Consider the following 23043-nt stretch of genomic DNA (forward strand, 5'->3'; position numbering starts at 1 on the left):
GAATGGTCTAAGTAAACATCACCAAAACTGGAATCTAATGATCTTGTTACTGAAATAACACAACGAGAAAGAAATTACACAGCAAGCCAAAATCAAACAATTAAAAACTGATAAAAAAATGACAAATCTTATAAACTCTTTTAAGGGAGCTGACAATTACGCAATCGGCCTGGCCTCTGAAAAGAGAGCCTCTAACTGGCTCATTGTTCTACCACTGAGCAGATACGACTTCAACCTACATAAATAAGATTTCAGAAAAGCTGTTTACTTAAGATACGGATGGGAACCGACCAAAACCTTACTCAAATGTGCATGTGGTGCAAATATCAACCTGACTCATGCCCTAAACTGTGCAAAAGGAGGTTATACAAGCTCATCAGACACAATGAAATTAGAGACTTATTCGCCAACCTAATGAACGAGGTTTGCCATGACGTCGAGATTGCGCCGAAACTTCAGCTGTTGCAAGGCAAAACCTTTTTGAACAATTCAGCTACAACTGAAGATGAAGTGCTCTTTACATTAAATAAACGGAATCTGGGGCTCACGATATAGCCGCGCTTTCTTCGACGTAAGAATTCTTAACCCCATGCCAAAACATTGCGAAAACTAAGGAAAGAGGTATACAATTATCACGAAACGTTGAAGAACTCCAAATATCCAAATTACTCAGACAATCATGCGCACGATGCGGCGATTAGCCGAAAAACTAAGTGAAAAAAAGACAAGAAAGCTACACGGAATCGATAAACTACTAAAGTACTACAATAAGCTTCGCGCTTCTCAGGAGCTCTAAACTATGTGAAAAGAGATTGCCGCACAAAAGTAATTTTATTGACAACTCCAAAGAGGCGCCATTGTAAAGAAAGGACGGCTAAGATAAATTAACATACTACGATTCATTTAATGCTAACGAATGACACTTCATTGATACAATGATACAGTTTGCTGAGATATAATTAATTGGCATGGCCCTATTCAGCTTCTGCATTGACGGTAAATAAGCGGAGAGAACCCTTTTGTAATTAATTTAATTTTTCAGTTTCAAAATTTTTTTTTAATTCAAAAATTCAAATTGGTTGGATATATTTATGATTTATAATGCAGTTATTCTTAACAAGTACTTAAACGCTAATGGATCCACGTTGGGAGTTGGAATTAATTGGAAACGTTCAATTCTTCAGCTCCAGCTTAATTTTCAAGATATCGTGATTTTTCTTACACTTTTTTCGCTGTCAATTCGACAAAAAAGTAATTGAAAAAAATCTCAAAATCTCAAAAAATCTCAATCTTTAAAATTTTTATAGTTGTATTTAATTCGACACTTCACAAGGAATCTCACATATTGTAAGCCTCATAATGTCGTGGTCTTTCCTCTTGCTATCTCAGAATTCTGATGTTAGACGGCTAATAGGATCTTTTTTGGGGAAAACAGAAAAAAAAATTGATCACTATTCACAGTATTTTGTGAATACGAAATTGTCTCTGAATGGTCTTTCCAAGTCTCGGAAATTTGTTTTATTTAAGTTTTTAAAAATATGACAAGTATGTAGTTGGAGAAATAAATTCTTTTTTCTTTCTTGACTGCTACTTCATTGAAAACTAAAAATTTTTGGTTCATCAAGACTATATATTGCTATGAAAAAAATTGTTTATTCAAAATAAAACTAGAGAAGTTAATTTGATCACTTGAAGGTAACGAGACAAGTGCGAGGAATGCGGGGTAAAAAAGGAGTTGCTATTTGTACCCACGCACCTTTAGCCATTCCAAACTCAAATTTTCTAACCTGGCATCGATTTGTGGAATGGATGGAGTATCAGATTATGATTGGAATAGATGTGATTATTATGCCTTATCCCATGAAAATAAGCAAATTTCCACTCCCTGATGAAATAGACAGAGCACTGCACTATTACGTCAAAAAAGGTCACCTTCGCATGATGGATCTGCCTTACTACAGGTCGAGAGCGCTTCCAACTCAATTAAACATATTCATTTTTCCATTTTAACGGAAAGCCCTTGGTTTGAAATTCCAACCAAGAACTTTTAATTCAACTTAAAGTCTTTGTTAATTGATATCATAATCAAGGGTGGATCGCGAATTTTCTCGAGGGTTTTATTTAGAAAATTTTGTCGCCTCTTTTTTACGTCGACCAAATTGATACTCGCAATTTTTAGGTCGACCAAATTGAAAATTTTTGTAGCAAAAATTTTTTTTTGAAAAACTGGCCATAAAAGCGAAAAAAATGCATATTTTTGCTCCTTCCCTCAAAATTAGTCTATGTTGGCGCCCACGTCGCCAAGGCACCTTAACAAAGTTTTTAGGTTAGGTCAGCCAAATCTGGATTTCCTAATATGGTACCACCACACTCAAAGAAATCAACGGCGTTGGAATTTTGAAACTTTTCGAGTAATGCCAGACTTTTCCACTCTCAAAATTATGAGCGAAAAAATTTTAACCTTTTTTTGGCAAATTTTTCTGCATTGACAGACTATTTTTGACAAAACAGGGGAAAACATCATTTTTTTTGTTATTTTTTGACTAAAAATGGTTTTTATCGGCGCGGCACGCGCTCACCATCAAAATTACTGTTTGTTGGCATCAAAAGCGCCCTCAAAACACTTTTCGGACTGGTCTGCAAAAAATGGTTCTCATAATATAGTACGAAAGAGCGACTGGAAAAAATTGGCTATCACCACAGCGGGAGGGGGGTATTAGAGGCAGGCAGACCCATTCAATATAACTCAGTATTATGATAATCAATGTTTTGTAGAGGCAATAGTTTTTCTCGAGATTTACAACAACTTTTTTCGCTGCTTCAGCTTTGTATAAATAGATCATTTATATCAGAAATAAATGAATACGATCAAAATGGGAAATATGTTTAACTGCTCTGATCAGAGAAGGACATTCTGGTATCACTCAGGTAAGAAAAACACGTTTCATATACTCTGAGAGGCTATCAATAGCCGGATCTCTTTAACTATATATCCTCCTTTTAAAAGTGGGAAAATTGTTACTAGGTTCACATATGTTTAACCGCTGAATCATAGTTGTTTAAAGGGAAATTTGTAACTAGGTACCAAAAGGGCGATAATTAAAGAGATCCCTATTAGTCATTAGCATGAAAATACGAAAAAGGGAGTGCCCGCACTGAAGTTTCATGGATAATAATCGATTATATTGGATTTTTATTGTCAGTCTCTACAAAATAACAAAAATAATCGATTATAATCGATTGAAAATGGATTATAATGATAATATTTTTTAAAGCAATAAAATCCCAATATAATCGATTATAATCGATTATAATCGATTATTTTCAAAAAAAATTTCAAAAGAAAAATAACCCATTTTAATCGATTATTATCCATGAAACTTCGGTGCGGGTGACCACTCGCACTAAACAACTTGAGATCGAAATCGATTTAAATCGATTTTTCTACAGATAAAATAATGTTTAAAAATCGATTTACGATAGCACTTCTAGATACGTAAACCAATTTGTAATGGATTAAACGGATTTTTGCAAGGCAGTGAAATCCATCAAAATCTAACAAAAATGATGTAATGAAACTATTCTTTTGGTTTCGAAATTAGAGCAAACATTTGTAATCAAGAAAAATCTCCATCGAGCTACAGAGCAAACGTCGCTCGAGGAGAGTTTTTTGTACCGCAAACTATTATAATGAAAGGAATCCTTTTGAGTTTCTCAAATCTAAGGGCTTCCACGATATGAAAAAAAAATTATGCAAAATTTTCCAAAAGTTTTTTTTATCAACGTTCTAGGCCCGATTGTCTTGGGCAAATGACTTATAAATGAAAAACTCAATTCAGAAAAATTATTTTTTGATGCAGAAAGTTTTCAAATTAGTTAAAATCAGAGTTTTTTTTCAGGTCATACATCAACACGAAAGTCAAATGAAAATATACTCTATAAATTTATTTCCAATTTTCTCTATTCCTTGATAACCCCTTTTTTGTCAATTTTTGTAAGTATTTGCTATACTATGCTTAGAAAACTGATTGCTATCCATTTTTTTTCTGAACGGGCTGGACCACTCCAACCAGTATCGGATTTAGGTGGGTTGCTGGGGGCCGACGCTCCCCCCTCAGGGATTCCACCCTCTGCTGACCCACAGAGTCCCCCTTTGTTCTTTTTTAAGATATCCTTTTCAGGCTGACTTATCCAAACAATTTTCTAAATTTTCTAAAATTTATCTGGTCAAGGTATACTTAGTTCGAGAGGGGAGCGCGTGCCGAAAAAACGCAATTTTATTATCAAAATTTTCCAAAAAAGGGTTAAAAACGATTTTTGGCGTGTCTTTTTTTAAAACTCTGCCTGCGCCACTGAAAATTTGGTCAAGTTAGGTTAGGGTCTGTAAAATGTTATGGGGGAGCTCACAAAATCAATTCGGAGCATGGGTGGATCTAAGATGTTTTTGAGGGGGGCGGATCGAAAACCCTGTCGAGTTTTTTTATGTCAACCAAAAACAGATTTTACGAGCTCTCTCGGCTCTTTTTCCTTCCCCCTCCCCTCCTGCAAATTTTTATAATTCATGTTACTGTTCACATTGTCCGTGGATCTTCATAATTAACCTTGTAAAACCAATCCTTAGACCATAAAATTGATGCTTGTGTGAGGTGGGGGGGGGGATGGAAAAAGAGCCGCTCTCTCAAATCACTAAATAGGACATTGATCTGACCAATTTGTTTGTGACGCATGCTTATCTTTTGGTACAGTTTTGATAGCAAAGATGTGTTTTTCTCTACAGTGCGCGCTTCCCACTCAAAACATAAGATAAGTTGTAGGCTCAGCCAGCCAAAAATGGAGGTCTTAAAATAGCATCAAAGGGGGATCCTTAGGGTAGTCAGGGGGTCGATTCCCCCAATCCGCTACTGCTACGACCTGTAATGATTTGAACCGGAACACTGATCAAAGCGAAAATTGTGAAATATATGAAGGAACTGTGATTCATTTATTTTTTTGTCTTATATGATTTTCATTGGGACAATACGTGAACTTAGATGTTTCGCTTTTTGCTAGCCGATACGGTTTTCCCCGTCAAAATGTAACCTCTACAACTATCCCCCCTATAGTACCTAGTAACGAATTGCCACCCTAGTAATAACTTATTCAACGATAAACCATGTGTGAATATTCCCTCTTTGAAAAAGAGATCCAAAATAAAATAATTAAATATCCAATCGCCCTTTTTTAAGCAAAACTAAGTCTAGTTCAATCTAATGGCACAAAACTCTTGTCTTTATCAGATACTTTGTCTAATAATCACTACAAGACATAGACCAGAGCTGTGAACTAGTTCATTTTCGTGCGTAAAAATGACTCTGCCGACTTTTTCTTAATAGTTTACAGAGTAGTAAGAGCAGCTCAAATCATAACATTTTTTAAGGAATCGAACGCTATTTACCGGATATCGTCTTGGTCAAAACTGTTCCATATGACTCACTGCTATCTCAAACACGCTCTGGAGTTCGAACATATCCTGTCTCTTGACCTGGATGAAGTACCTGGATTTCACGCGGATCGACCGCCCAATATTTCAGAAGCCATATCCTCAATGAAAGCTGCTCTGGGAAGTTCAGGTTATTCAAATTAATTAGGCTTGTGTCAATTTAATCGCTTCCCGGTTAACTACTAAAACTTAATCATATGTTTCCATATCATGGAAAACAGAACATTTCCATAGAAAAAATATGCATGAAAATGGCACGATACGCATTTCCCTTACTAAAAAATTGTAATATAAGCGTTTTTCCGAAAACTAACATTATTAACGTTTTGAGTTTGGCCTTATAATGTTGTTTTGTTTGAAAAAAATCACACATATAAAATGGATTTCGAGATTCATCTTCTAATTAAACTGATGAAAAACTCAGAGATATAAAAAAAATTGTAACTATTTGTTTGTGGATGAAGTTTTCTACTTCGAAAAACTCCGTGTTGTTTTTTGGCAGTTTTTTTGGTTATATTACCATATAAAATTTAAAAAATCATTTTGATTGGGGCTTTTGGTTCTTTTGCTTGAAAATTTTAGACGGACTGCTTTTGAGACCGAGATTTAAAATGCAGCATGCAAAATTTAGGTACAGCAGTTTGTTTGAGCATAAAGGTGAATTTTTTTCTCATTTTTGAAGTGTCATTCATTCATTACGAAAAAAGTTTGCAGAAAAATTTTATTTAGCCGGTTTTTCACACCATTCAGAATCATACTTTGGACTACCAAAGTGACTCAACTGAAAAACAATGATGTTAATTTGATGCAAATGTTTTTAATGGCTTTTGAAAAATCTCTTTCTGGAAAAAAAGTTTTCATTCATTTTTCATATGCTGAAAATGTGTCCCAAGCTTTGTTCTATAGACTCAATGATTTGAAATGAATGTTAATTATTTTTGTATGCAGCTTAACTGTGATTTTCAAGAAAGAACAGAGGATGGTTTCTTTTCAAATATTACTTACCTTCGAAACTTTTGCTTTTTGTGTTTGGGGAAACAAAAATTAGAAGACGTACACTATGAAAAATTCAACAAAACTAAATAAAAATCGGAAATTGAGAACATGCTCAGAAAACGTTTTAAAACCTTTATATAAGTCGTGAGGCTCTGGTTAGCTTGCAATTTTAAACTTCCATCGTTGGTTTTTCTGTTTAAAGAAGTCTGTAATAAAAATTCACGCTCGTTGTGGATTTTCTCGTTTTTTCTTTACAATTATTCAAACAGGTCAATTAAGGATTGTTTGCTAAGGGGAAGGCATCTCACGTTCTCTAGTTTTGAAAGTGGTGAAAAGGCTAGACAAGATAGTAGCAGTAGCAGGGTACTGCAATATGGGTGGGGTTCCTTGTCTTCTTTGGTAGGTGAGGAAAGGGATTATCTCTGTACCTGTCTTATAAATATATTTGCTACAGCTGGTGTGGGGCTACATTTGTTAGATAGCCTTTGTTTGAATTTTTGTTGTAAGCTTCACTTTATATCAACATATTTTCACACCAGTGTAAAGTCACATGTTTACACTGAAAAACAGTATTTCATGATAAAATTGTTAATCATGATCACGAGATTTACAATTAAAAGCGCCATTTATAAATGAGATTGTTCAATCAAGAACATCTCGCAGCCACCCTTATCATTATTTGGTTTGGCGAACACATATGCCAGCCTAACAGTGAGGTGAGTAATCTTTCCTAAAGCGGCTTCTTACTTTACATGACCTTGCTATACGAGTAGGACCGGTGAGTTGCGGTGTTACGCGGCCAGAATTTACGTGCGGCCTATTCTTCATTTAGAGTCCATTCTTTATTCTTGAGTCCAGGATGAAGACTTGAGTGTAGTCTTTTTGTCAAACATGCAGATCGGTAAAATTACAAAAGGTCTTACCAGAATGCAGTAGATAGATGTTTATAGATCTTCGTCTGTATTGTTGCTTCAAACCGGGGTTAGTGGTCTTTAGCTGACGAGTTCTTCTGTTTGACAACAATTACCGAGAAAATTCTCATGACAGTTCTGCTGAAAATTTTTTCAAAGATGATCTCGACAGTCAAACTTTGTTATGAATCTGAAGGAGGCTGTACCACGCCCCGCAAAAAGGAGGAGTAGAAGGAGGAATAAAGACTGATAAATTAGAAAAGTTGTCTTTCAGAATATCTCAGCCTTCAGCGAGCTTTTTTTTCTTAGTTTTTGTTTGATACCAGGAAAACCAGAACCGTTGTCAGTAAGTGAAATAATTGGCAGTCGACGGTGGGAAATGAAACTTATTGCATGCTGTTGCAGTCAAGTCCTCGGTAATTTTTAAGCGAATGTCCATTGTCCTTGTTAAGAGGCAGTTTAAAAAATAGATGAAGGCTTTCGTTCTTTTTTACCACCCGAGAACTAAAAATCCTATGTATTCCAGACCAACACTAGTAAAAAAAAGTTTTTTAGCTTTGTGAACCTATTGGCAGGCAAGTCTGCTTAGAAGGTTTGATGCCTCTACCTGCAAGTTGTCTACAGACAAATCATCTGATGGCAATCCCCTGTAGAGCAACGCAAAGATCAAATTTGTAGTACGTCTGCTGAACACTTTACTAATGTATTTTGCTCCAAAAAGAATAGAACTTTCATGACGCTTGATAAAAACTTTATTAGAAGGTCTTTGGCACTAAAATTGATTGTGTTTTTTGTTGAGATTCTTTTGTTTAGTAACGATTAGTTTAGTAACGAGGTGTGTTTAACACCCAAATAGATTGTTTTGAACAATTGTAAATGGTTGCAGCAGGTTTTTTTTTTCTGTGTAGGGGTCAGTTGTTTGCTATATCTTCAATCTCCTTACTAAAAAAGATCTGCTGTTGCAATTTGGTGAAATTATAACCGCGCGCTTCATCGAGGCATTTCAGATGCAGTTTGCAACGACATTTAATAGTGGTAAATTCCTAAATTTGAGAAACCCTTGCGGCTCCGGGTAACAGGTTTGCTCATGAAATTTTTTGTTACATCTATGAATGGTTTGAAGTAGCTGTCTTGTCCATTGAATTCGTCTAGTTTTTGGTTGTTTAAGAAGTTCACAGCTCTTCATTGTAAAGAAGAAGTCTGTTGATTCCAATCAAGTAGTTTTCATATATTTAGGTTGAAAGCCAATTTTTATATGGTCTGCAGGGTTGAGTTTGCACTTTGTGAAATTCCAGTTTTCAGTAATAGTTTCATGCACGCAATACAGTTTTTCAACTCTTCAGAGGTTTTCAGCCAACCAAGTACCACGTTGCTTTCACATCAAAAGTGTTTGTCTTTGAGAAGTTTAAAAATGTCAAATTGAAACTTCTTAGAAGCTAGATACCTGTCAACCGAAACTTGATTTTTTTCCTTCGGAAGCAGAATTTGAGATTTCGGGTTTTAGAACAAATTTTGAGACTTGTTAATTTCCAAAATGCTACATATTTTATTAAATGTCTCTTTTTCTTGCGGCCTGTCTGAAGACTTGAGCGTAGCGTTTTCGTTAGGAATACAGGCTGGTAAAAGTACAAAAGGCCTCCCCAGATTGATATAACTGGGCTAATGGGTCCTTGTCTTTATTATCGCTTTGTACAGAGGTTAGTGCTTCTGTTTCGAAAGCCTTCTTGCTTCTGTTTTGGAAGACTTCTGTTTCGACAGCAATTGTCGAGAAACGTATCATGAAAGTTCTAGTGAGCCAAGACTCAAGAAAAAAGATCTAAAGTCAAGCTTCGTCTGAGAATTTGAACTAGTCTTTACCATGCCCCTTTAAACTTAGAGCAGAGAGAGGGTCGAAACGCCATTCTACTGAGCATTTTGTTTTTCAGAGTTTCTTGGTCTTGGCCGAGGGGTTTAATGTAGTTTTTGTCTGGCACCAATAGAAATCGAACTGGATAGTTCACGATGGGAAATCGGCCTTTATGCGTGTTCTACCAATGAAGGTTAGAGGCCTCAACCTGCAAATGAAATGTAAATTGCGACGCTATTTAGAAGTAAAATAAGAAACCCCTGCGGTTGCGCACAACAGTTTCGTTCATAGAAAACTTGTTACATCTATGATTGGTTTAAAGTAGTGGCCTTTTTGTTGCGTTCGTCAATTTTTTGGTTGATAATCAAGTTCAAAGCTGTTAATTGTGATGAAGAATTGATGAAGATATTGTAGGGATTGAGCAATATAGATTTTCAATTTAACATAAGTACAACAGTGCTGTCACGCCAAATGTGTTTTTCTTTGTGATCTAGGGAAGGTCAGTTGACTATTTATTTAACTAAGCGAGCTCCAAGTACAGCTGCTTGTAATTTGAGCTCAGGTATACTTATCTGTTTTATGGAACAACTTAGGCCCGACATATCAGAAAGGAGCACAATGTTTGATTTTTGTCCTGAACACGATTGCAGATCACTGTGCAATTAGCGCTTTTTGAGGCACCGTTAAAATTATGTCACTGATATCTTGGGTTGGAAGATGTCAACTCGAAAAATCATGGTGTGTTGATAAAAGAAGAAGCTAGATACTCAAACCTAAATCTCGTGTCTTTTATTCTGCGGAAGCAGGTCATCCCACGCAAGGCTTTCTTTCCGAACATCTCTAAGGATATTAATCAATGTTATCCTTGATGGGGCCATGATACCAAGAATGAAAAATAAGCAAACGATGAACGACAGGAGTTTCCGTATTAAATATTTTTCACCTGTAGTTTTCAATTTTGACAAATTCGACTCATGAAGACGTCTTTGTTTTTCATCCCACTTACAACCCAGGATACGGCAGTTTGTTTTTTGTCTGTGCCAAAAACAGAACACTTAAGACAATTAATTGAGTTGAAACAAACTTCGTCAGGTTGAATCCATCTCTAAAAAGCAAAAATTTGAGACTCTGAGTGAATATTCCTTTTTTTTTTTCATTTTCAATTAAGTACAGAGAGTCGTCGATTTTCAAGCTTTTAGGAGATACTGGCCTAGTTTTAGACGGCGCAAACTTAAGAACGTTTTTTTGCTCAAGAACTCAGAGTTGTTTGCTCAAGAACGAAATTAGCTAATGATGGCAAGCACCTTGCTCCAATTATCAGGCGTTGGTGCCGACACTGTTTTATTGTGCTCTTTGTTTGTCACAGAAAACAAAGGGCGGATTGTTTCTTTTCTATGATAGATGACTGAGTGAACTTGGTTTCAACCTTTGGTGTTTTAGCGATATGGTGTTCGCAAAATTGTAGGTGAAAACTTACCAAATTAAGGTTAGCGTCAACTCCAGTTCGCAGATTGCTGTTGACGGAACTTGCTTGGAATAATGATGCTGCACTGGAAATTTTTCGAACTTTCCAAGTTTTTTTTGCGTTTGAGATGGGGAATATACCATAATCGCTCTATTTATTGGTCGCTGAAAATGACGCTTTTCCATAGTGTTTCTTGATGTGTGTTTCAAGAGTGTTATGGTACATCTCTGGGAAAAGCGAGTATTATAATGCATCTCTGGGAGAAGCGGGTATTTTTCCAAACGTTTTTCGAGCCTTGGAAGTCGTGCTTTAGCCGAGTTTAGTTGTTATGTAAATTGACCTTATCCTTCCACAAAAATCAAGTTTGTAACGATCGCTATATTTTCTTAAGTTTTCATGAATAGTTTCTATGTCTCTTGATCGCTAACCGAAGACAGTTTTGGGTGCTCGCTTTGGTTCCTGTGGACTCGACGGACCAAAAACTTGCAACAAAGTCTGCATGTGGTCGTTCGATCTTCAGCGTTGCTGAAATCATTTCTCTGTCATATGCTTTTTAGTTGACCCGGTAATAGTTCAACTTTGGAGGTCTGTCATCGCAAAAAGCTGTACTTTGGGACATTCGCAGTTTTTGCCCAAAATGGATTAGAACGTTTCAATGAGTTCTGTTTCTTGTGATTGATGGAAATCAACATGCTGTAGACAAGCATAAAATGCACGGACTTGGTTCCTTGACCGGAGCATCATTGAGTTGTCAGAGGTCAATGAGTAAATATAGCTCAAACGGAAGAAACGTTTGCTGCTGTTATAATTCCAATCAGACTAGGTTTTTCGCCAGACGGAACAGATTTAAGTTGATCGATTATTGCCCAAAAGCTGTTGCAATAGATATGATTGTTTGTTTTCTCGGAGAAGCGTTAATTTTTTCGGCAGCTTAAAAGTGCATAAGATGTGATGCTGCAGCTCTCTAAAAACGCATAAAATGTGTAGGAAAATTGGGTTCAAACAAATGGATTGGCATCAAAAGCAATTGATTTTTTTGAGGGAAAAGCCGGTGCATTTTTTAGATAAAAGTGTTTCACAGTCAGTTACTGAGCGGATTTCCGGTGTTTAGAGCGTTAGATGCTTCCGCTCGATTGAAGTTCTGATCATGAAGCGATAAGGTTGTTTGCGACTGCAATGTCTGATTCAGAGGACACTGTTTAAAATTGCTTCGGGCAGACGGTGATGTTATGGAATGGTTTGAATTGAAGTTCTGACCGAAATTAAAATTTTTTTTATCATTAGGCTATTGAACAAACTGGTTTTTAAATATTTTCTTTCCAGTAAATTGGATATCGACTATCCTTGTTTTGCCTTAAAAATTGCCTTCAATTTTGGTGGAAATTTCCTTTTGTACCTGATTCTACCCAGTCAAAAGCTTGACATTAGGTTTGCGTTGAACCCATGAGCACATTAATTTAGAACTCATAACAAGTTTTCTGTGAAAAGCTTCTTAGATAATTGGAACTATATGGTCTTTGAGTTCAGTTGTTTTACACATCTTCAACTCTTTTTACAAAAAATGGCAACAATATGCTATGTTACGAGTTTCCGAATCTTCGATGGTGTTCCTGTAAAGCTGAACTTAAATTCTAAGGCTGCAAGCAAAACATTCCCGTTTGTGCTGCTCCAGCCGTTTCAACTATCAGTGTTTGTATGCAGCTTGTTCGTTCATTGTCTGTGATGTTTTGACTGTTGTGAATGGCCAATTTGAACATGCTAATTCATTCATTCTAATTCAGGGGATATTGGTCGAACCTCTGGAAACCATTATCCGGCAGTTTAGTAGAACGATGATGTCGGTAAGTGTGTTGATTTTCTATTAGGTTTGCAAAAGATAGGGTATTTTCTTTAAGGTTACCTTTGATACTTATTGAAGGCGTTTGTTTTGCTTTGTTTTCGTTTGATTAAGCAAAGTGCTGCTGGGCTTTAAAAGCAGTAGGGTTGTTTTTAAATAAATATGTATTACCAAATGCATGTTGCTGTCTATCACTTCCATGAAATGTTGCGTTCAGTCCAGTAGAAAACTGTTTGTCGTAGTGTTGCATTTTCTTGTTTGGTTAAATAAGCAAAACTGAAATATTTACAGTTGGTAAGCGGAAAGGAGGTCGCAGGATGAAACTATTCGGTTGATCAGGTGCCGAGCTAATTGAGGTCGACAAAACAGGTAACAAATTTTTTTTAGTGTAATCATTCGGCACTGAGATCATAGTAATCTGAAATTGAAGAACCGCTGATTGAGAGAAATTTGCTTTGTTCTCCTCAAAAAAATATCGACTGGACCTTATTATACACGCTAGACATTTGCTGCTGTCAATGGTCACAAAGGAACGATGATGCCTGCTGTGTTGTAACTACCAAGGTTGAACTTATAGGACTCCTCATTGAATTAGAGCCTTTTGAAACTCGAGCCAAGTGTCAATAAAATTGCTAATTTGGCCAAGAGGAGCTGGCGAATAGACCTAATGGTGCGTTATTGGATCTGAGTCCCTGTCTTGTCTTTTGTGCATGGGGTCTTAGGGATGCTTGGATTGCGACTGAACGTTCAAAGCAGTGTTTGGAGCAACTTCTGATGATTGGTATATAGATGTTTCTTGTCGATGAGAAATCTTATGTCATTCAAGGTTTTTGACGCAGTCTAGTTTCTGCTTTTTGAAGTGGTCCACTAACAATTCGTCAATGAAAACACTCCATTTGAGTGTTTTCATTGATGAATTTTTACACCTGGTTAAAAAGTTTGATGAAGTCTTTGTAGTTTCGAGCTACAAAATTAAGTTTGTAGGTTTCTCTTATTTGCTCAATCTGTAATGTGAAGTGAATTTTGATTCTGAGGTGTGAGAAATCACTTTTAGTAGAAATAGTTGCTCTCACCGTCTACTTCATTCGTACTGCTTTGCAGAACTCGCAAAGTTGCTTTAGTGCAATTTTAAGTTGTTTTGAAATTTTAGATTTTTACAATGAAGCGCTAGAAGGTTAGTTGTTATAGGGTGATGGAAGGGTTGGGAAGGCTACAAAAGGTGATGTAAAGGCAATGAGGAGTAAAAATTTACTACTTGTTTCTTTTTTGTTTCCTTATTTTAAGATTTTCCTTATTTTTTCGGGAACAGATCTTTAAGAGTATGCATAATTGACGATTTGTTTTTTTTTGATAGAAAACCGGGAAAGTATCAGGCGGTCTGTGTTTGTTGCTTTACACCACTTCTTTAATTTACGCGTTTCCACTTTTTCATCTGTCAATTTTTATTGAAGATTTTACCGCGATGTTTGATTAGGGAGTTTTTGATGACATCGTGCCAAATAACTCTACCCGCTGTTTCTCTTAGAGCTTGTCTGAGAGAAGAAATTTAAACACATTTCATTCTGGGAATTGAAAGGACGATGTTGTTGTCACTTTGGTAGGGTCTGCAAACGTGTTGTAAAAAAACTAGCAATTAGCCACATCTGATGCTCACAGAAAAAGAACTTAAGGCTTGTTTCACAAAATTTTTATGTTTGTATTTGATCGACATGGGCTTTTTGTACGTTTTAGTTTCACCATTTAAGCAGGTTTTCAAGTTTATGTTTGTTTTAGAGGCAGGGAGAATGTTTAAACTATGCAAAAAAAGGTTAATCAGAAAGAGTTAGTCACAAAAGAACATAACAGAAAATTGCAGGCACAGAAGTGAAAATTTTTGCTCCAATTTGTTATTTTATATCAGGCCGGCGGGCCAAAATGGTTACGGAGTGAATGGCGAATTTATAGAAACCTCACAACAAAAAATGAGGCGTTGAACTTAGTATACTTTTACAAAAATAAAAACAATAAAGCGCGCACAGATTCTGAAGTAGTTGCACAAACAATAACAGAGGACAAAGCTTTTGTGAAGTTGCACAAGAGAGTAGGAGCAATAAGTTGCCCAAAAAATGTAAATCGAATGAACAAAACTAATGAGGGGGTTTAACTTTTGTAACCTGGCAATTTTAGTTCTGCACTTATTGTTTTGCACGAAAACCAAACAATTGCACAATAAGCAATAACAGTGGAATTGAGACGTTTACGATTTTGCACAAAATTTAAGCAAATTTTTTTGAGCATTGTTTTTACATGCATAATAACAAAAAAATATGCGCATAAATCGTACCCGAACGATTTGGTAGTTGATTTTTCAGATTGTAATATGTTATGGAAAAAAAATTTTGATTTAGAAAGATTGATAGTTTTTTCACTCTTTTTTGCAAATTATTTGGAGATGTTGGAATTGGTCTTTAGAGTCTGATGTGAGGAGCGCTAAATGACACAGCTATATGAGAGAAAGAAAGTAAGGTATCGCACTCGGGACGCTTTTTCTTGTCGTTGTTGGTTGGTTCAGGGTGAGGTTATTTCCAAGCCTCATTTTTCAATACTTTTTTTAATAGACTTTGTTAAAAGTTTTGTTGCCATCTTCAAATTGATTTTCACAATCTTGATTAGTCACATATTTAACTATAGCTAATTGTGAAGCAGGATATCCCGATAGGATTATGATTCATTATTATGATAATTGCACTTCATTGCCGGATTTCATAACAAGTGGAGATGGGTCGAAGTGAGTCAAAAGTCAAAAATATTAATTGATGTTTATTTTCAAAATTGAACATTCACAGACCTACATCGGGAAAGAAGTATATATTTGGATCCAATGGTTATTTCTCGGGCTATTTTTTCCAAAATTATCAGTATTCGATTAATCCGAAGTTTGAAATAGCTTGAGGTTGATTTAGCGTTTTATTTTAAACTCTTGAGTCGGAATGGCTCAAAATAATCCCTCTCAACTTTTTTTTTCAGCTAGCTATGTTTTAGCTCTCTGTTGACAACTTTTTTTGTTCCGACCTTCGATACGAAAGTAACGAAACATTTGTGCTCGGAGTGGGTTTTTTTTTCAGACAAATTTCGACTTTTTACCTAACCATTTTTGACGGAATTTTTTTTATATCACTCGAAAGGTATTGTTGTCCGGAGCTCCAATTTGAAAAAATATTTCACCTGTGATCATTTTTGTAAAGTTATGGGGGTTTAAAGGTTACCATTTTTGCCAATTTGGGACAATTAACGCGCGATATGTTTCGCGCTATTAACGCGTAAGCGAGATTTAATCCGTCTTAGAAATCGTTCCAAATTGGTTCAACGAAGCTTATTTGCCATAAATGATTTGTGTGGGGAGATGATTTTCATAAAAACTTTCAAATTTTAGAAAAAAAAATTTCCTTTTGTTTTACTATTTTTTTTTAATGTTAATACTGCTCGATAAACCTAAATAGGCAGTCGGAACATTCAAGGCTTCGCCCTGATACGAGCAGTCTTCTTCAGTTTTCTGCTCTAGAAATAAACAAATCTGCGGTTTCCTTTAAATATTTTAACCGATGAAATTGATTAGTGGATGAGGTTTTTTCCGTTCTAGCGAGTTGCTTGACATGTGTTCCTTTTAAAAAAAATTTTAGACAGACGAATTTTTTTTTGAGCAGTATTTTTTTCATATCAGAAAAACGTGTTTATGAACAGCGGTATTTATAACCATTTGCAGATTTCGTTCAAATACAAATTTTTTTTGGCTCTTTCCAAAATATTAAACCAAGAATATCTTAAAACACTTTTAATTCATGCATATGAGCATGAGTTTCAGTCGCAAAACAAACTCACTTCTTTTTGCGCTTATGTTCGCATGCTAAGCGGTACGCACGCTAGTTTTTTCATTTGGTTGCTCATTTCAGAGGAATAAAGTAGAACTAACAAGAAAAAGTAAAGAGTGTAAGAAATCCATTTTTGCCAAGTTTTAAATGGGGTTAGAGGACAAGCAGCAGAAAAAAGACAGTAGGGTTCAAAACAAACGCAATTTTTTGCTGCAGACAAATGTAAAATTTAATTTTAAGAGCTTAGAACGCTTTGGTTTTGAAAATTTGTTGTCTTTTTCAAATTTTTTTGTTGCCATTTTGTTGCCATCTTCAACTTGCTTTTCACAATCTTGATTAGTCACATATTTAACTATAGCTACATTGTGACGCAGGATATCCCGATAGGATTATGATTCATTATTATGATAATTGCACTTCATTGCCGGATTTCATAACAAGTGGAGATGGGTTGAAGTGAGTCAAAAGTCAAAAATATTAATTGATGTTTATTTTCAAAATTGAACATTCAGAGACTTACATCGGGAAAGAAGTATATATTTGGATCCAATGGTTATTTCTTGGGCTATTTTTTCCAAAATTATCAGTATTCAATTAATCCGAAATTTGAAATAGCTTGAGGGTGATTTAGCGTTTTATTTTAAACTCTTGAGTCGGAATTGCTCAAAATAATCCCTCTCAACTTTTTTTTTCAGCTAGCTATGTTTTAGCTCTCTGTTGACAACTTTTTTTGTTCCGACCTTCGATACGAAAGTAACGAAACATTTGTGCTCGGAGTGGGTTTTTTTTCAGACAAATTTCGACTTTTTAACTAACCATTTTTGACGGAATTTTTTTTATATCACTTGAAAGGTATTGTTGTCCGGAGCTCCAATTTGAAAAAATATTTCACCTGTGATCATTTTTGTAAAGTTATGGGGGTTTAAAGGTTAACATTTTTGCCAATTTGGGACAATTAACGCGCGATATGTTTCGCGCTATTAACGCGTAAGCGAGATTTAATCCGTCTTAGAAATCGTTCCAAATTGGTTCAACGAAGCTTATTTGCCATAAATGATTTGTGTGGGGAGATGATTTTCATAAAAACTTTCAAATTTTAGAAAAAAAATTTCCTTTTGTTTTACTATTTTTTTTAATGTTAATACTGCTCGATAAACCTAAATAGGCAGTCGGAACATTCAAAGCTTCACCCTGATACGAGCAGTCTTCTTCAGTTTTCTGCTCTAGAAATAAACAAATCTGCGGTTTCCTTTAAAAATTTTAACCGATGAAATTGATTAGTGGATGAGGTTTTTTCCGTTCTAGCGAGTTGCTTGACATGTGTGCCTTTTTAAAAAAGTTTTAGACAGACGAGTTTTTTTTTGAGCAGTTTTTTTTTTCATATCAGAAAAACGTGTTTATGAACAGCGGTATTTATAACCATTTGCAGATTTCGTTCAAATACAATTTTTTTTTGGCTCTTTCCAAAATTTTAAACCAAGAATATCTTAAAACGCTTTTAATTCATGCATATGAGCATGAGTTTCGGTCGCAAAACAAACTCACTTCTTTTTGCGCTTATGTTCGCATGCTAAGCGGTACGCACGCTAGTTTTTTCATTTGGTTGCTCATTTCAGAGGAATAAAGTAGAACTAACAAGAAAAAAAAAAGTGTAAGAAATCCGTTTTTGCCAAGTTTTAAATGGGGTTAGAGGACAAGCAGCAGAAAAAAGACAGTAGGGTTCAAAACAAACGCAATTTTTTTGCTGCAGCCAAATGTAAAATTTAATTTTAAGAGCTTAGAACGCTTTGGTTTTGAAAATTTGTTGCCTTTTTCAAACTTTTTTGTTGCCATTTTGTTGCCATCTTCAAATTGCTTTTCACAATCTTGATTAGTCACATATTTAACTATAGCTACATTGTGAAGCAGGATATCCCGATAAGATTATGGTTCATTATTATGATAATTGCACTTCATTGCGAGATTTCATAACAAGTGGAGATGGGTTGAAGTGAGTCAAAAGTCAAAATTAACAATTGATGTTTATTTTCAAAATTGAACATTCACAGACCTACATCGGGAAAGAAGTATATATTTGGATCCAATGGTTATTTCTTGGGCTATTTTTTCCAAAATTATCAGTATTCGATTAATCCGAAGTTTGAAATAGCTTGAGGTTGATTTAGCGTTTTATTTTAAACTCTTGAGTCGGAATGGCTCAAAATAATCCCTCTCAACTTTTTTTTTTCAGCTAGCTATGTTTTAGCTCTCTGTTGACAACTTTTTTTGTTCCGACCTTCGATACGAAAGTAACGAAACATTTGTGCTCGGAGTGGGTTTTTTTTTCAGACAAATTTCGACTTTTTAACTAACCATTTTTGACGGAATTTTTTTTATATCACTCGAAAGGTATTGTTGTCCGGAGCTCCAATTTGAAAAAATATTTCACCTGTGATCATTTTTGTAAAGTTATGGGGGTTTAAAGGTTTTTCAAAATGATTTGTGTGGGGAGATGATTTTCAACAAAAATTTCAAATTTTAGAAGAAAAATAAATTTCCTTTTGTTTTTTTATTTTTTATTTTTTAATGTTATTACTGCTCCATAAACCTAAATAGGCAGTCGGAACATTCAAGGCTTCGCCCTGATACGAGCAGTCTTCTTCAGTTTTCTGCTCTAGAAATAAACAAATCTGCGGTTTTCTTTAAGTATTTTAACCGATGAAATTGATTAGTGGATGAGGTTTTTTTCCGTTCTAGCGAATTGCTTGACATGTGTGCCTTTTTAAAAAAATATTAGACAGACGAATTAATTTTTTGAGCAGTTTTTTTCATATCAGAAAAAACGTGTTTATGAACAGCGGTATTTATATATTTATAACCATTTGCAGATTTCGTTCAAATACAAACTTTTTTTTTGCTCTTTCCAACTTTTCAAACCAAGAATATCCTAAAACACTTTCAATTCATGCATATTAGCAGGAGTTTCAGTCGCAAAACAAAGTCACTTCTTTTTGCGCTAATGTTATCATGCTAAGCAGTACGCACGCTAGTAGGCCAATCTCCGTGTTACACAAGGATAGCCGAACGCTTTCCAAGAAGTACTGAATGTCCCGGCGACAATATTCTTGAAAAATTACAAAAAGTCTGTGTGCCTGGTGTGATGAGAGAACTAGATAAACGCTTAGAAAAATGATGAAATAGGCATACATGCGGACAGGAGCTGTCTTAAAAAATCAATAACAAGGAATAAATGGGGGAAAAAATCTGAAATTAAGAAAAAAACTTTTTTTGCAAGATAATTTTTTTTTGAATTTTCGATAATGAAAACTTAGTGGTGAAAGTTTTAGACGCAAAAAATTGGCTTTGATTCGCAATAAAAGAGCTTCCCTCATTAAAAAATACAGTCTGGAATGTGAGGAGATGATATAAATGGACTATCCTCGACAGGACTTTTAGTCCATTCGTATCATCTCCCCACAAACCAGACTGTATTTTTTAATGAGGGAAGCTCTTTTAATGCGACTCAAGGCCGTTTTTTGAAAGTCCAGAACTTTCACTACTTTCAGTATCGACATTGCAAAAAAGTTATTTTGCAAAACTTTTACAAGTTTCAGATGTATTTTTTGTTTGTTGTTCGGATTTTTTAAGACAGCTACTGTCCTCAATTTGCCTAAGTCATCAGTTTTTTCAATCGTTTATATAGTGCTCTCATCACAGCACGCACAAAGCTTTTTTTGTAGTTCTTTATGAATGTTGTCGTCAGAAATTCTGTGCTTCTTGGATTGCATTCGGCTATCCTTGTTAACATGGTAATCGGCCTACTAGCATGTGTATCGCTTAGCATGCGGGTATTAGTGCAATTAGAAGTGTGTTCACATTGCGACTAAAAATCATACTGATGCATGCCGCAACAGACAGTGTCATTGGTTTAATTGCGCTTGCCAAGCGGCACGCATGCAGGTCGCTACACCCCGTGTATGCATTAGTGCTCCGTCTCGTAGTTGAACTTAATTTATTTTAGTTGCCAACCAACTTAATTTCATAAATTATCTTCAAAGTGTTGTTAAAAGCAGGAGCTCAGAAAAGTTTCCAAATGAGAGACAGAATAATGATTGTGTCCTCAGTGTGTACAAAACATTTGAAGCTGGACACCTCCTGGCAAAACGGGACCGTCGATGAACATTTTGCTATTCTCAATGCCAGATATGCATATGCTAAGGGTAAGTTATTGTTCAGTCTTATATACTGAATTATAAACGTTTTTTTTTTGCTCCCATTACTTTTGGCTTCTCATTACAGAAGAATAAAGTAGAACTAACAAAAAAATATAAAAAAAACGTAAGAAATCCAATTTTGCCAAGTTTTAAATGGGGTTAGAGGACAAGCAGCAGAAAAAAGACAGTAGACTTCAAAACAAACGCAATTTTTTGCTGCAGTCAATTGTAAAATTCAATTTAAAGAGTTTAGAACGCTTTGGTTTTGAATATATCGAATGTTTCGAAAAATCCAGGCTCTTGCTTAAAAAGTTATAATCTGTTATATTCCTTTATAATCTAATATATTCTATTGCAAATCCATCATCATCGATTATAAAGGATGAAAATGATTACTTTTTTGTTGGGTCTTTAATTGAGAATGAATCCATTATCATCGATTAGTTTCGAGTTTTATGAAAACAGACCATAAAAGTCTATTGTAATTGATTTTTTACATGGAATATTTTTGCGGGCTTGTTTTTTCATCAGTTAATTCCTAGCATCAAAATTTTGTTTTTTAACCGCCAGTGGTTGATTGGGCGACAAGCACCGTCGCAAAAACCCATGATAAAATATCCAAGTAATCGATAAAACTATATTTCATTTTGAAGACCAAGAAGTTTCTATGAAGCTTTTAAATGATTGTCGTTGTTTTTTCTTTTTAGCTTATCATCCCGGAAAACAAATCATCAACACAGATGTATGTGTATTTTTGCATCTGCACGGCTGTGATAGTTACCTTCCGATATCGGAAAAAGAACATTTCAAAGCTCAATATTCTTTCGACTCCATAAATAAACCATTGGATCTTCAAATTGCTAACGAAAGCGGAATTTATCTGAATCATTACAGGACATTAAAGTGTGAAAAGAGCAATCTTGAAAGTTGTTGCCTGAAACATGGAGATGAAATCCAGGACAATTTTAATCTGAATAACATTCGTCTGCTCAAAAAAAGGATCAGAACTGTGGCAGCAGAATTGAATTTCACAACAACTTTGCGGTCGGACACACTTTGAACTTCAGAAACCAATAGAATCAGTGGTTAAGTTCAAAGTAAATTTTTATACAAACAACATAGTAATTAATTTTTGTAACTTCGTGAAACGTCCTTTTCATAGTTTTTTGCAAAAATCTAACCTATTTGAACTTCGTTTAAGCTCGTGGTTTCACAAACACAATCATAGTCATTCAAGTCAGGAGAACAAATTTTTGCCTGCCTGTTGGCCTGCCCGGGTCGAGATTTGCGATTCATGTTTCGACCTAAGCTTTACTGCCTTATGTTTTAATAATGCCTTTTTGCTTTATGCCTTTTTTGCTAACATTTTTCAAAACAATTCAAAGTTTTTTTTTTGATGTCTGCTATGAGAATGAGTAGTTATCGAAGGTGAACAGGTGCTGAAAATTGGGAAGAAAAGTCTGACTAAAGCATTCAGCATAAGGCTCTCGAATTCTTGGTAAAATCTCTAAGATCTTCGAAGACTTCTTACGATACTGTATTTAGCAGTGTCCAAAACAAACAGGTCAATGAAATCTAAATTAATTACATTACGAGGCCAAATTGTGCACTGGATAGTCGCAAAGTTTTGTGTCTGTATGTTCCTGGAATCCACAGACATGTCTTTAAACATATGAAAAATTTGTCGGAACGATCAAAGAGGTTGAAATAACAAAAAAAGAACAAAGGGAGCGTCCTCCCGGGTTGACCAAAAATGCTTACCATACAATTCTCATAAATGGGAAATTTCTTTTCAAACAATTTCATACAGTTCCATACGTACAGAAAACTGTATGAAAAAGCTGTGAGAATGATAGGTATTTTCTCCATAAACAAAAAAGTTGTTTTTTGTTCGTAAATTCATTTTCTGAAAAAATTTGGGTTGTGTTTGCAACCGAACATAAGTGACAAAGACCTTGGTTACTCAAAGCACCAAAAGTTGGACGGTCTTACATTTACTATGAATAAGAAACGACCTGAATTGTGTTCCTGATGTCTTTCACAAATGATATAACAAAAGTAACAAACTTAAATTTTTGGCAAAATTTTTCAGTGATGATTTGTTTAAATTTTTTAATTTTCAAATTATCAGACATTGATCAAGGCGTACATAAGCACGCCATACAAAAGAAATAGGAATTTTCAGCGTTTTTGAAAAAAAAATTTTAAGCGAAAAGAAAAAAAAGTCAATATTAGCGTATCCAGGACTACGTTATGCACACAAAAAATTAAACTTCCCATGCAAAAAAAATTTTCGGAAAATGTTTGTTTGCGTACAAAAGTCGACTTGCGGTTGAAAAAAAAACAAAAATAATTTTAGGGCAAATTTTCAAAATTACTTTTACGTCGCCCTAAAAAAATGCCAGTAATTAAATTTCCATATATGGAAATTCTATGGAAATCATTTTTTGCAAAAAAAATTATTTTAA

At 35.1% G+C, this 23043-nt stretch overlaps 1 protein-coding gene across 1 annotated transcript; it reads left to right on the forward strand.

The window, feature by feature from the left end:
* Positions 1-1681: 1681 nt before the first annotated feature.
* Positions 1682-21930, forward strand: LOC134854333 (uncharacterized). The gene is made up of 5 exons (XM_063870549.1): positions 1682-1961; positions 2904-2928; positions 5417-5609; positions 20435-20581; positions 21283-21930. Exons 1-5 carry the CDS (start codon positions 1717-1719, stop codon positions 21633-21635), a joined length of 963 nt encoding a protein of 320 aa, XP_063726619.1. The 5' UTR covers positions 1682-1716; the 3' UTR covers positions 21636-21930.
* Positions 21931-23043: the final 1113 nt, after the last annotated feature.

This window comes from Symsagittifera roscoffensis, chromosome 9 (genome assembly GCF_963678635.1).
Source record: "Symsagittifera roscoffensis chromosome 9, txSymRosc1.1, whole genome shotgun sequence".
NCBI lineage: Eukaryota > Metazoa > Xenacoelomorpha > Acoela > Convolutidae > Symsagittifera > Symsagittifera roscoffensis.

Coding starts and splice junctions, on each gene's coding strand:
- LOC134854333 (XM_063870549.1), top strand. CDS start 1,717: ATGCGGGGTAAAAAAGGAGTTGCTATTTGTACCCACGCACCTTTAGCC. Junction 1,962..2,903: donor ATGGATCTGCCTTACTACAG/GTCGAGAGCGCT, acceptor TGCTCTGATCAG/AGAAGGACATTCTGGTATCA. Junction 2,929..5,416: donor GACATTCTGGTATCACTCAG/GTAAGAAAAACA, acceptor ACATTTTTTAAG/GAATCGAACGCTATTTACCG.